Source organism: Sparus aurata, chromosome 9, assembly GCF_900880675.1.
Source record: "Sparus aurata chromosome 9, fSpaAur1.1, whole genome shotgun sequence".
Classification (NCBI taxonomy): Eukaryota; Metazoa; Chordata; class Actinopteri; order Spariformes; family Sparidae; genus Sparus; species Sparus aurata.
The window spans coordinates 26,461,552-26,474,078 of record NC_044195.1 but is presented as its reverse complement, the minus strand read 5'-3'; the positions used below and the strand labels follow the sequence as shown (position 1 = coordinate 26,474,078).

General features: G+C 42.1%; 1 protein-coding gene across 7 annotated transcripts in view; it reads left to right on the top strand.

Annotated features, from left to right (window-relative positions):
* The window catches only part of lrp1bb (low density lipoprotein receptor-related protein 1Bb), a 301,330-nt gene that overhangs the window by 183,340 nt on the left and 105,463 nt on the right, over nt 1–12,527 (top strand). For all 7 annotated transcript variants that reach the window (XM_030428474.1, XM_030428470.1, XM_030428475.1 and 4 more), the window contains 6 exons: nt 2,157–2,321; nt 2,676–2,920; nt 7,074–7,205; nt 8,393–8,620; nt 9,011–9,185; nt 9,499–9,593. In XM_030428474.1, coding sequence (XP_030284334.1) covers nt 2,157–2,321; nt 2,676–2,920; nt 7,074–7,205; nt 8,393–8,620; nt 9,011–9,185; nt 9,499–9,593 — 1,040 coding nt within the window. The remainder of the gene's footprint in view (nt 1–2,156; nt 2,322–2,675; nt 2,921–7,073; nt 7,206–8,392; nt 8,621–9,010; nt 9,186–9,498; nt 9,594–12,527) is intronic.

The window sequence follows — 12,527 nt, the reverse complement described above, 5'->3', positions numbered from 1 at the left end:
TTCAGCAACTCAACATCAGCGGCTCTTACCATGTCTCCCAGGTGTGTTGCATCAGCCCATACAGTATATGAGTTAAAGTACAATGCAACACTATGTGTTCATCAACAAAGTGCATTGCTTTCTTTTCAACCACCGGTCTCAGAAAAGTTGGAACACTGTGTTAAAAATTCACAAAACAGAATATTTAAGATAACATGCCAATCCCTTTTGACACATACTCAACAGACAATTGAACAAAGACAATAATTTAAAAGTTAGTTTTGTTAAAATGAAGCAGATTAATAACACTTGATTAACGCCCCTTGACTAGCGACTTTGTAAACATGATGGAGGCAGATGACAAAACGTTGCTGAGCATTGGCTCTGCGTACGTGCTTGCCCCTGTACTGTTGCCTGTTTTGCACCTCCCAGATGTGCATGTCGCAGCGACACAAGGACTGTGATTGGTTCACTTGGAAGAATTGCATTTCCCGGTTTCTTCTCTCGTGCTTAGCGGAGATGCCAATAATGGGCACTGTAGTGACCTGTAGTTTCCCCATTAAACACACTACACTCATCCTCTATTGTTCGTTTGTATCATTTCAAACAAGAAAGACTCAGAAAGTTGTGGAAGGTTAAAAAAGACACCTGTTTGACAGGTAAAATGGGTTAAAGACGAGGCAAAGTTCACTGCTCTGTGAAACACATTACTGTATAAAGGATATTACTTGATGAGCTCAGGAACAGTTTGTCAAACCGTTGTCAGTGAACACACTGTTAGCAAATGATAACATTGTGTGTTTATTTACAATTGTACGCTGGGTCCCAACTGTTTTGGAATTGGGATTGTGTTAGAGATACAAATTAAATAAATCAGTCGTCTGGTTATGTTTCTGTTTATTTACGGATCCCCATTAGAAGCACTCAGATGTGCCTCTTCAGGGGCCCCAAATATAGAAGTACAATACAGTCATGCAATTAGAGTGTACTAACTATCTTAAATGTAAAAAAAAACAGTCAAACAAGCGAACGAGAGGAATTAAGAATGAGTAAAGTACAAACAGTACAATGACGCATAGCAGGTCACTTTTATCAGAAAGTAATGACAAAGTAATTATCGATTGGCTGAAATAATTAGTTGTTCACTTTCTCTGAGTATGTACTGCAGTGTTGTTGGTAGATTGTATACTCTACCCATCTACACAATACTGTATAACATGTTAAGATGATATACAGCAGGACAAATTAGCAACCGTATCAGTTTTCTCTGCTTTCTCCCTAATATTTCACATTCGGTGCTTACTTTGGATAAATGCGTCTGAGACCTAGCCGGTGGCTGTATCCTGTGGCCAGTATATTTCAGATTAAAGCAAAACCCAGACATTCCTAAAATCAATTTAACACTCTTAAGAAATGAGTAATCTGCTCATGCACTCTCTCCTATGGTGCTCTTTCACATTTGGGAGGATGACTACATTTCATGGCCGCACAGAGTAGGATTAATGGGTGCTTTTGGTGCCTAAAGGCGCATTTCCATTCCAGGGCAATAATTCTAATCTAATTACTTGAATCCACTCAAAGGAGTGGCTCATTGATCAGGGGGGCCTTATCAAGCGAATAAGGCTATTGATCTGGACAAGGATATTTCTTCCTAACACTGTTTCGTTGTCGTCAGTACGTGATTTAAGCTTGAGCACCCATTTTGTCCTTCGTTCTCGCTGACTTTGTCGACCTAGGCATTACAGGGGCGGTGTCTGCTTGGGTTGGTGTAGGACGCAGGCTACTGTTGATAGTTACATCACTGACGGTGTTCATTTTCAGGCCTCAGTGAGCTGTGAAAAGTCATAATAAAACAGATGGCCTCCCATTTCAAGGCCCGTCACAGATGTTGAGGGTTGCACTGGATCGCTGGTGCTGTTCTTGGACAGTCATCACTGTTGCTGTCTGTGTTAATGCCTACAGTGACAACACCATTGTTTATGTAATTGCGTTGTTTTGCAATAGCACTGACAAGTACAAAATAGCTTCTGAATTGCTCTCAGATGGGCGTGAGGTCCAACAGCTCCTGTTAGTGGATCTATGAAAAGAAATAAACTGGTGATTGTGTTTGTGCTTGTCCTCATAAAAACAGACACGCTTCAGCACTAACTGCTGTCTTTGGCGTTTTCTGCCCCAAGGATCCTCTTCTGGACTGACTGGGACGCGACTTTCCCCCGAATCGAGGCCGCGGCCATGAGCGGAGGAGGTCGACACATCGTGTTCAAAGATATGGAAATCGGCGCTTGGCCCAATGGACTGACTCTAGATCATTTGGAGAAGAGGATTGTTTGGACGGATGCACGGTATACCATTAGAGTTTTTCATGTTGGGTGCAGATGCATTCACACCTTCTGTAACTTTTAATACATGTAGTACATTAAATATTGCGAAGGATTCACCATTACCCGGGTAAAAATTTAACTTGAACCTCCATTCCACCCCCTGGGTATTAAATAATGGAGGATATGCAATATTTAGAGATCTTTGTACAATGGCTGTATTTGGTTTTAAGTGGGTCTTGAACAATTTAACGTTTCCATCACTGGACTGGTGGATAAGACTTTGATCTGCCTCCTTCTGCTTCTTCTCTCTCAATGCATTAGGAGCGCGGTTTAAACTTTGATATGTTCCTCTGTGTTGGTCGCTTTCTTCAACAGCTCCGACGCCATTTTCTCGGCACTCTATGATGGAAGTGGGGTCATCGAGATCCTCAGGGGCCATGAATACCTGTCCCATCCCTTCGCCGTGTCTCTCTTTGGAGGCAATGTCTACTGGACAGACTGGCGGACGAACACTTTGGCGAGAGCCAATAAGTGGACAGGGCAAAATGTCACAGTCATCCAGAAGACGAGCGCTCAGCCATTTGACTTGCAGATCTTCCATCCCAGCAGGCAACCACAAGGTCAGGACAGTTTATTTCTGGGTTTTCTTGTTTGGGATGAGACGCACACAGAAAAGGTCCATATATAATTTGTCACATTCTACTCAATCTCCTCAAAAGAACTCCATATATGCTAGGACAGTGCAACATAATCAAATATCACAATACACCTACCCCAACATTGATGATCCCAATCCCTGGTAGGGATTGATTTTGGTACTTCAACAAACTATTAACACAATGTTAAAGTTAGGACAGCGCCCCTTGGACTAATTCTGACTTTCTGATCGTAAACTCCAAAGAGATCATCTGACCGGACCATACCTGAAATGAAAAAGGTTTATTAATAGTAACCATTTCATTATGGTAAAGACATTTTCGGGCATGTGCACAAAAAAAAAGGGAGATTGCTGTTATGGGGTTTAAAGTGCAAAATCATCAGGTTATCATTCAACACCAGAATTCAGATTGAATTTGGCTGTAGTCCTCCAGTACGGCTGGATATTGACTGAGGACAAATCATCTTCATCAGAATGTATTGACATGTACTATGAGAGAGAGGGAAAAAAACAAAAAACAGCATAATGCGGAGTTATTAATTTCAGCGTCTGCCTTCATTTGGTCTGTCAGTCAATGAGCGTGTGTCTAAATGAAAAAAGGTACTCATGCAGAGAATTAGCTAGCTTGAGTTAATGGTGCCCCTGAATGTGTTTCTCTCACCTTCAAAATGATTCTAATTGGCTCGTACCACTATATTAAAGCCTTTCTTTTTCTTTTTTTTCTTCTTTTTTTTCTTTTTGCTGAATATGAATAAAGAGAGCTGCGGAATGAGAACAGCACTTTCCGATGAATAATCGTGGCGTATCCGATAATCAAATAAATTAGTAATGTGAATAATGTGTTGCGGTGACAGAAGATATATTAAATGGTTCTGAAATGCCATTAATAGTCCCAGGCGATTTCTCTTCGGCGGACGCGTCTGAATCTGTATCTGTCACAGTGGAATAGGTAATCAATTTTGTGGGAGGCTCAGTAAGCCAAGAATCTGACCACAAAAGACACACGGCTGATGTGCTGTCTGACAGAAGGCCTACATGTGTAAGCCAATCCTTATTTGATATGCAGATCAGCTCGTAAGATGCATTGCCAAGCCGAAATTAATGGCCCGAAATCTGTTTTATTTTGTTTTATTTTTATTGTTCCAGTAAAATAGGTTGTTTGGAATTGATTTTTGATTGATTTGCAGAGCAGAACCACCGAAACCGTGGTGTGTGTGTGTGCCAGGACCACCTGATTGATGGATCAGTTTCCATCAAAATTGCTTTTTTTCAGCTCATTTCCTTTCTTTTTTTTTTTTGGTCTCTGTCTCAGCTTTCTGCATATGCAAGCGCCCATTCTTAAACCTGCATTGTTACGGCCTTAATCGGGTTAGCATCTAGTCCGTGCCCTCCACTAGCTTCTCCAGCGTGTCACAAGTTAATTTGCTTGTTTCCATCCGGCATGTATGCATTCTCTGCTGTTCACCATAGATAAGTGTGAGCGGAAAGGGGACTGCTTTCCCAAAGAAGACAGTAAGCGTGCCTAATCCTATTTGAAAAAGCTCAACGGGGGGTGGTGGTGGTGGTTGTGTTTGGGGGGGGAGCTGGCTATTATCCACTCTAGCCAGAACCAAGTCTGGAGACGGGCTGCTCCACCAGACCCTGAACATCTGGACCAGAGAAAAAGAAGAGTGGATGAAGAAGGGAGAGCTGAATATGGGGCTGGTGTTAGAAGCCATTCAGCCTCCTCGGCCATGGAGCTCCACGGGGGGCACAAACAACCTGTAAATACCTTATGTGTCGCTTGAAAGACACGGCTGTGCTTTCACATTAGAATGGGTGACGGTCGTTTTGCAAATTAGGAGGCACATGACAGCTACAGCATGTACAATAATTGCAAAAGCAATAGCACCATTTCAGCACAGCAGAAAGTAGAGGAAATGACTTGACATAACGGGGTAACTGATATTGAATCATTATTGGAACACAGCGGTTTAATGTCTCCTTCACTTGTTGGATTGGTTTCTAAGTTTAAGCCATTGGGTCGTGTGAAATTTGTGTGCAATTTTTCTGCACATATTAACTGAATCGTCAGTACCATTAGCAGTACTTCCAGGACATCCTTTTCTTTTCTCGGCTTTATAATATCCCCTTAAGTAAGTTCCCATGTGCAGAACTTTACAGGGGGTAAAGCGTAAAATTAGTGCTTAATTTCCTGCACTCACCAGCACACAACGAACATCAACATTACCATGTAGCACTAGTATTTCCTCTTCTTTCCTTAGATTCATCAGGGTCCCTCAAATAAGTTCCCACGCGCAGAACTTTTGCTCTGGTATAACTTAACATTTTTCAACACAACCCTGGACTGCTGCCTGCTTATTTATCCACTGAGATGTCACATAAACCGAGCTGCGATGGCCGACGCTGCCAGGGCTTCATAACTCCCTCCATCCTCTCAGTTTGTACAAGAAATTGGTAAACCTCCATCTCCTTCTGCCCTCTCGGCTCACAGCGGGAGCTGGAGCTGTCCAGCATGATTCCCCGAGGGGTATTTAAAAACTACTTCTGGAGAGAGTGTCTGGGGGTTTTGCTGTTGTGCATAGTATTTAAAACCGACTGCCACTTGTGCACTCGTGCCTTTTCCCGATATATTTTCTATTCTGGCTCCTGTCCGACTGTAAGATTGTGTTTGCTGCTGCTGTCTTTACCAGGTCTCCTAAGAAGGTGACTGGCCTAAATAAAGGTTAAATCGATTTTAAAGGCATGAACGGGAAAAAGGGCTGTGGCCGAGGATGATTCAGCGTTCTCTTTTTACAGTCATGATTTTAATTCTTAATGTTTTCAGTGCTTTACAGGAACATGATGGCAGTCCATTTAGAGCATATGCATATACGGTAGTCTTTGAAATACAACAAATGTAGGTCTCCCAGTGGAGGGATTGCATACTAAACCGTGTTGTCACTACGCTGGCCCTTCCCCAAATATGTCTTCTGCGTTTAAAATTAGCATTTTCACGGTGTACCACCACTGTCACCGCCTTAGCAAAGCAGTGGGCTCATTTTTCTTAACGTGTTTGTTGCGAATACATCTGACAGTTTAGAGCAAACAAACACCTTGGCTGCGTTTGTCGCTGCCTGTCATCCCTCAAGAGCAAGATTTGGGTGAATGCGCGGTGTTCAGATGCCTCCCCATTAGCATACTGAGTCAGCTGGGTGCCGTTTCCAGCTCGCGGAGACGGAGATGATTTTGTCTTAAATAAGCCACATTTGGGATGCAGTGGGGCTCTCCGATGTGCTGCTGAAGGAGCCCGGGAAATGAACTTTGAACGAGCGTGTTTGACATGAATCACGCCAAAGAAGATGGAGAGGCGGATGTGTTTGACGCATGAAATGTGAATTCTGCATGATGGGGGAAAAAAATTCTACCTTGGGTGACTTTCTGTAGTTTCTTTTTTTCTCTCACTGAGGTGATTTAATCTGAATAGGAACAGAGCGATACAATTGTGAAAACTCTGCTGCACCTACAAGATCACTGTTTAGTTTAAAGCTGTTAAAAACTGCATTTTTAACAGCTTTAAACTAAAGCTTGTCGAGTCGAAACTGTCAGCAGCTTAGAGTCTCAAACTGGATGTTCTCCTACCCTGCAGTAACAGGCTAACTGAGATTCTGCCACCTTTAATTCCCGAGAAAAAGGAACAATGTGATTCGTCTTCTATATATTTTTATGTTTTATTTTCATGTCTCTTAACCTCCCCAAACCCATTTCAACAAGAGATCAAGCCCCAGTCGTGGGCAGGAGATGAATGAAGATCTGTCAAACTCGGCATGACTTTTCCAAAGTCAGTGTTTTTTCTCTTTGTGTTAGAAAGAAAAACTCCTCTGAACCGCCTTTTTGTTTCTACACAGCTAGAACAATAATGTAATTGTAGTTCTTTTTCAGCGATCCCCCTCCCTTTTTTTTTTGCGACTTTCAAAGTAAAGCGTTCTCTTTCAGCGGCACAATCAGGCGAGCCTGTAATGTCGAAAATCGCTTTTAAATATACATCCAGTACTTATCCTTTTGTTTCCCCCGTCTCATCTTCCTGTGCCGAGTGTCCTGAAATGTTCCCTCTGTTTTCCTCTCTATCCCATCAGCCTCCAACCCATGTGAAGGGAATGATGGACGTGGTCCCTGCTCACATCTGTGCCTCATCAATTACAACCGCACCGCGTCCTGCACCTGTCCGCACCTTATGAAGCTCTCACCCAACAAACAATCCTGCTTCGGTGAGCGACAGAGCACCTTCCTCATTTTTCACGCTTTCTTTCCTAATGTTATCAGAGCGGAATTATAGGATGCTATGTAAACAGCAGGAGAGGCGTTTGCTTTACATGCGACTCCCTGACCTTTTGATTGACGTCGGCATTAACGCCAAGCTGCAATTATCACACCCTCACCTGGATCCGACAGCAACGGTATGCAAAGGTTAGGGATCGGAAGAAGAGTTCAAAGCTCCTGACTTTTGAAAATCAACATTTAAGTGCTGGACTAATAGTTTTTTTGTATATCTGTTTAAACCCTGTTTTTCTGCACAGGTGCAAATATAGATTAGTCTTAACTAACATTACTAGTATGCAAAGAGTTGTTCAACCGAACATTTCCCAAAAAAATCCACCGAGCCAAAAACTCAAAAAATGTATTTAAAAAGAATGGAGTTGTAATTATTTTCGTGTTTGTATCTGATGAGATGTTCTGCTTCAGTCCATGTTTTTTTCTTTTCCAAAAACTACACTTCTAACTGTGGCCAGAAAACAGTTTGCTCACCCAGTTGCCGCCCACAGAAAGGTGAAGGCAGTGATTCTGGAGAAAGAGAGTTGATTTTAAAAAACCACAGGCACTCCAAACAAGACAAGATATCAAAATGATGAAGAAAGCACGTAGACTTCTTTTGTTATTATCTGGGTCATGCGAATGCCTCCCTTTTGACCGTGGTGTTTTGTTGTTTGGAATGTGACAAAGACCTAATGATTGCAACCGTTTGTTGTTTTAATGACTGGCCTTTTAACGATCATGGTTAAGCCACTATATTAAAGTACCTTAAATATACTTTGTCTTGTTTGGAGTGCCTGGACTGCCTTTGGTTTCTGAAGTTCTCTTTTTCTTGATTTCCAAGAGCGGTCGACACAGTTTTTTATCGACATTGTATCGTATAGAGAAACCTGTCACCTCCTTTTTTATGCAAGGTAGTTGAATGTTGAATCTCACTCCAAGGTCGTCAAATACCTTCACTGGCTTATCCACAAACCCCAAGCGTGAGTATTTGACGATCTGTGAATGGATCCGCATTCGCTTGATGTTCAAGGTCGCATTTAATCCGTTTGATTGATTAATTGAAATAGAGGATTTTTCAAGGGTTGACGAGTGATTCTGTGAAGCCCTAGCAATACTCGATTTTCTCAAATGATCTCACCAGCGCTGAAAAGGTTCCTCCTGTACGTGCGGCGGTCTGAAATCCGCGGCGTGGATGTCGACAACCCTTACATGAACGTCATGACGGCGCTGACGGTGCCAGACATCGACGATGTCACGGTGGTGGACTACGACGCGCTGGAGGAGAGGATCTACTGGGCTGACATCAAAACCCAAACCATCAAAAGGGCCTTCATCAACGGCACCCAACTAGAGACCATTATCTCCGCAGGTGGGTGCACTCCAGACATCCATACAAACTACAGAGTCAGAGCTGTGTGTGTGCAGCAAGTGGGATTGATTGGCTGGTACACACATACTCGTGTTTTCGAGAGTTGAATGCAGTACTGAATGGAGGGACAGATTCCCCAGAGAGGTTTTCTATTTTCTTGGTCATGGATTTGTCCTTTTTATTACTGGTAGCCTAATTATACTATAAGAATTGTTGTAATTACTTGTACTAGTTAAATGCTCTTATTTCCTCTCCTGACACGATTACAAGGCGCTGCACACATATAAGGAGAAGTCTCCCTCAAACGTACAGCCAGTTTGTTTGTTTAATTGCATTATAGTTCCGCAAAGCTCACAGACAGTTGTTTACTTTTCATGCTCTGCCAAACAGACATCGTGAACTGCCGCGGTCTGGCTCTGGACTGGCTTTCCAGGAACTTATACTGGCTCAGCGCTGAAAACGACGAGTCGCAAATCAATGTGGCTCGCTTTGATGGCTCCCTGAAGACCTCCATCATCCACGGCATTGATAAGCCAAGGTGCCTTGTAGTGCACCCTGCCAAAGGGTAAGTAGATTAGAGCGGTCTGTTTACTCCATCAGCACCTCACCATCAATGCATAGAATTAGGAAACCCGACCACGGACCTCAACTGTACACGGGGAGGGATCGAAGCCATGTCGTTGTAAACAGGACGTGTCTTACAAGCTCGAAACGTCGAGGGCAGATCTTTACTGGGTTAATAGGTGGAAAACAATCTGCCGGCTAACATTCAATTTTCATCTAATAACAGCGCAGCATTCATTGACCGCGCTGTGAACCTCGCGATGTCTTGTGCGTAATTGGAACGCTAACTATTCACCTCACACCTCTCCACACAGAAAAATCTATTGGACAGATGGCAACACCATTAACATGGCCAACATGGATGGGAGCAACAGCAAGGTCCTCCACCAGAATCAGAGGGACCCTGTAGGTCAGTACGAGAGCCTTCGATTGGCATACAGAGTTGGACCTCCTATTCAGCTGTAGGTGTGTGTGTGTGTGTGTGTGTGTGTGTGTGTGTGTGTGTGTGTGCGTGCGTGTGTGTGTGTGACAGAGACAGGATTGTTTTTTTAGCGGTGTAAAACAACCAACATTTCAAGTTGTCTCAGTTTACATAAACTAATGCACACTGTAATCTGATTTGATCTGAATATAAATAACCAGATTAAAGCATTTACATAGTTTGCAAACACTCACACACTTTCTTGATTCATTTAATTATTTGGGCTACTGTCTCGAAGAATGTGAAGTAGCCGAGTGCAAACAACACGAGACAGAAAATAAAGGGGAGTTTGTCAGCGTTGTTTGGTTATGGCTTCAATTTATGGTAATTTCATTCAGCAAAGTTTTCCAGGATCAACAGCTGTGCCACTGCACGCACCGCGCTGCATCTATCAGAGCTTCATCCCAAAACCATTCGAGTTTCTCTGTTTGAGCGCTAATTTGACAAATGCAACAATATATTAAAGTCATGACAACATCATTAATTCTCCGACTTTTACAGACAAAGTTTGTAATGTATGCATGCGACTAAATTAGTAATGTATGTGTGTATTGACTTTTCCGTGCTAGCAATCACAAAGAACACCCGTCTCCTCTGTGGTGACGTTACCTCAACAGGCAACGCTGAAGAAAAAGCCACCAGACAAACAAAAATGTCTAGAAGAAAAACGCGGGAAGTGGTGACAAGTAATGCCATGCCGGAGTTTTCTTTGAAACCAGACAAACAGTAATACGAGGCTGAACTGGAAAAAAGAAAATCTGTCACCTGTGTACACTTTAATCCTTTATTTTTTATAATCAAAGTTTTTATTAATTTTAGTATTTCACAGGAAACACAACATACACATCATATAACACTTTGTGCTATACATGCAATCCATTCGGGCACTACCAACAGAAAACCAGTAATACACTTACATCACCTTAAGAAAATAACAATGGGTAACATAATACAACCTCAATAAAGTAAAATAAAATACAAAAAATACGTAAATAAATAATTATCAAAAAAAAAAAAAAAGAAAAAAAAAAAAAAAGAAAGAAAAGTGTGGGTGGAATTTCGCATGATAGTACTTTACTTATGGGGCACTATTCAGTTGAAATTGGATAAAATGTAAAAAGTGGGACCAGACTTGGTAAAATTTACCCCTACCATCATTCAATCTTGCAATAAGATGTTCAAAGGAGGCTGTGTCTGTCACAAGCTTTAGCCAGTCTGTGAAACCAGGCCTTACTTGGCTTTTCCAGTGTCTTAGGATTATTCTTACAGCTGAAATAAACCCAGCTAGTGCCAAAGCAGATTCTGCTTTAGACACCCCTGGAGGTAGAAGAGACCTGTCTCCTAATAGACATAGCTGTGGAGACTCTGGTAGTGGTCTATCCAACCATTCTCCGATAGTTTTAATAACTTGTTTCCAAAAAGGAAGGACCAGAGGGCATCCCCACAGAAGATGGAGGTAAGAACCCGTGTCATTCATACATTTCCAACAACGATTGTCCTCCATCAACCCCATTCTATGAAGTTTGACTGGTGTATAATAATATCTGTGGATAACCTTATAGTGTGTAAATTTACTAAGTGCATCCCTCACAGGCCACCCTGCATTGAAGACCACTTCTTTCCATGCCTCCTCCTGAATGTTTGAGTTCAGATCTCTCTCCCAGATTTGCCTTAAATGATTGTACTGACCATACATACTGTCTGCCATAATTTTATAAAAAGCAGAGGCGTTACGCACCTGCTCAGGCAATTTGAAATAGCAGAGTAGTTTATTCTCGTCATCATCACATGAGATCTTCAAACACGTTACACAGCTCCTCAGTTGTAAATATTTCCAGAAGTCAGCTTTATCTCTCAAGTCAAATTTTTGTTTGAGTTCTTCAAATGACTGGAACAGTCCCTCACCATACAAGTCGCTTATCCTACTGATATTTCTATTCAGCCAGGTTGTCCAAACAAAAGATTCCCTCCCTACTTTAATTGAGGGGTTGTTCCAAATTGATGAATATCCTTGCTTGTATTGGGATATATGCAGTTGCTTATGCACCTTTCCCCAGGTCTCTCTAGAATACTGCAGGATAGGATTTCGGTGTCTCATCCTCTGAACTGTTTGTGACAGAGCCTCAATTGGTCCAAATGGAGACACCAGCTCCCTCTCTATATCCAACCATCCCAGGTTAGAACTGTCCCCACACCAATGTTTAGCAATTTTGAACACCTCAAAGGCTGTTCCGTATAACTCCACATTAGGCAAAGCCAACCCTCCTTTGCTTCTAGTTGTATACAACTTTTCGAGCTTTATACGGGGCTTCTTGCCATTCCACAGAAATTCCCTGATTATTTGATTGTACTGTTTAAAGAAGGAATCTGGAACAGTTAATGGCACCATCATGGATATATAATTCACCTTTGGAGCGACTATCATTTTAATGGTATTTACTTTTCCCCATAGGCTAAGGTTGATCAGTTTCCACTTATCCAAATTAGCCTTTATATTCTGAAGTAAAGGAAAAAAATTTGCCTGTACCATGTCAGCAATAGCTGGGGTAAGACGAATCCCAAGATATTGCATCCCTGAGTCTATCCATTTGAACTGAAGTGTATCATTTATTGTTGGGAGACAGGTTCTGGACACTGGCATTACTTCAGACTTATGCCAATTAATCTTGTAGCCTGATATTTCAGAGAAAGTTTCCATAATTTTCAAGAGCCTGGGAGCTGAGGATACAGGATTCACTGACAGCCAAAGGATGTCATCCGCATAGAGGAAAAGTTTATGCTCCCTTCCTCCTGATCTTACCCCCTGTATGCTTATGTCTGATCTAATTGCCATTGCAAGTGGCTCAAGAAACATAATAAACA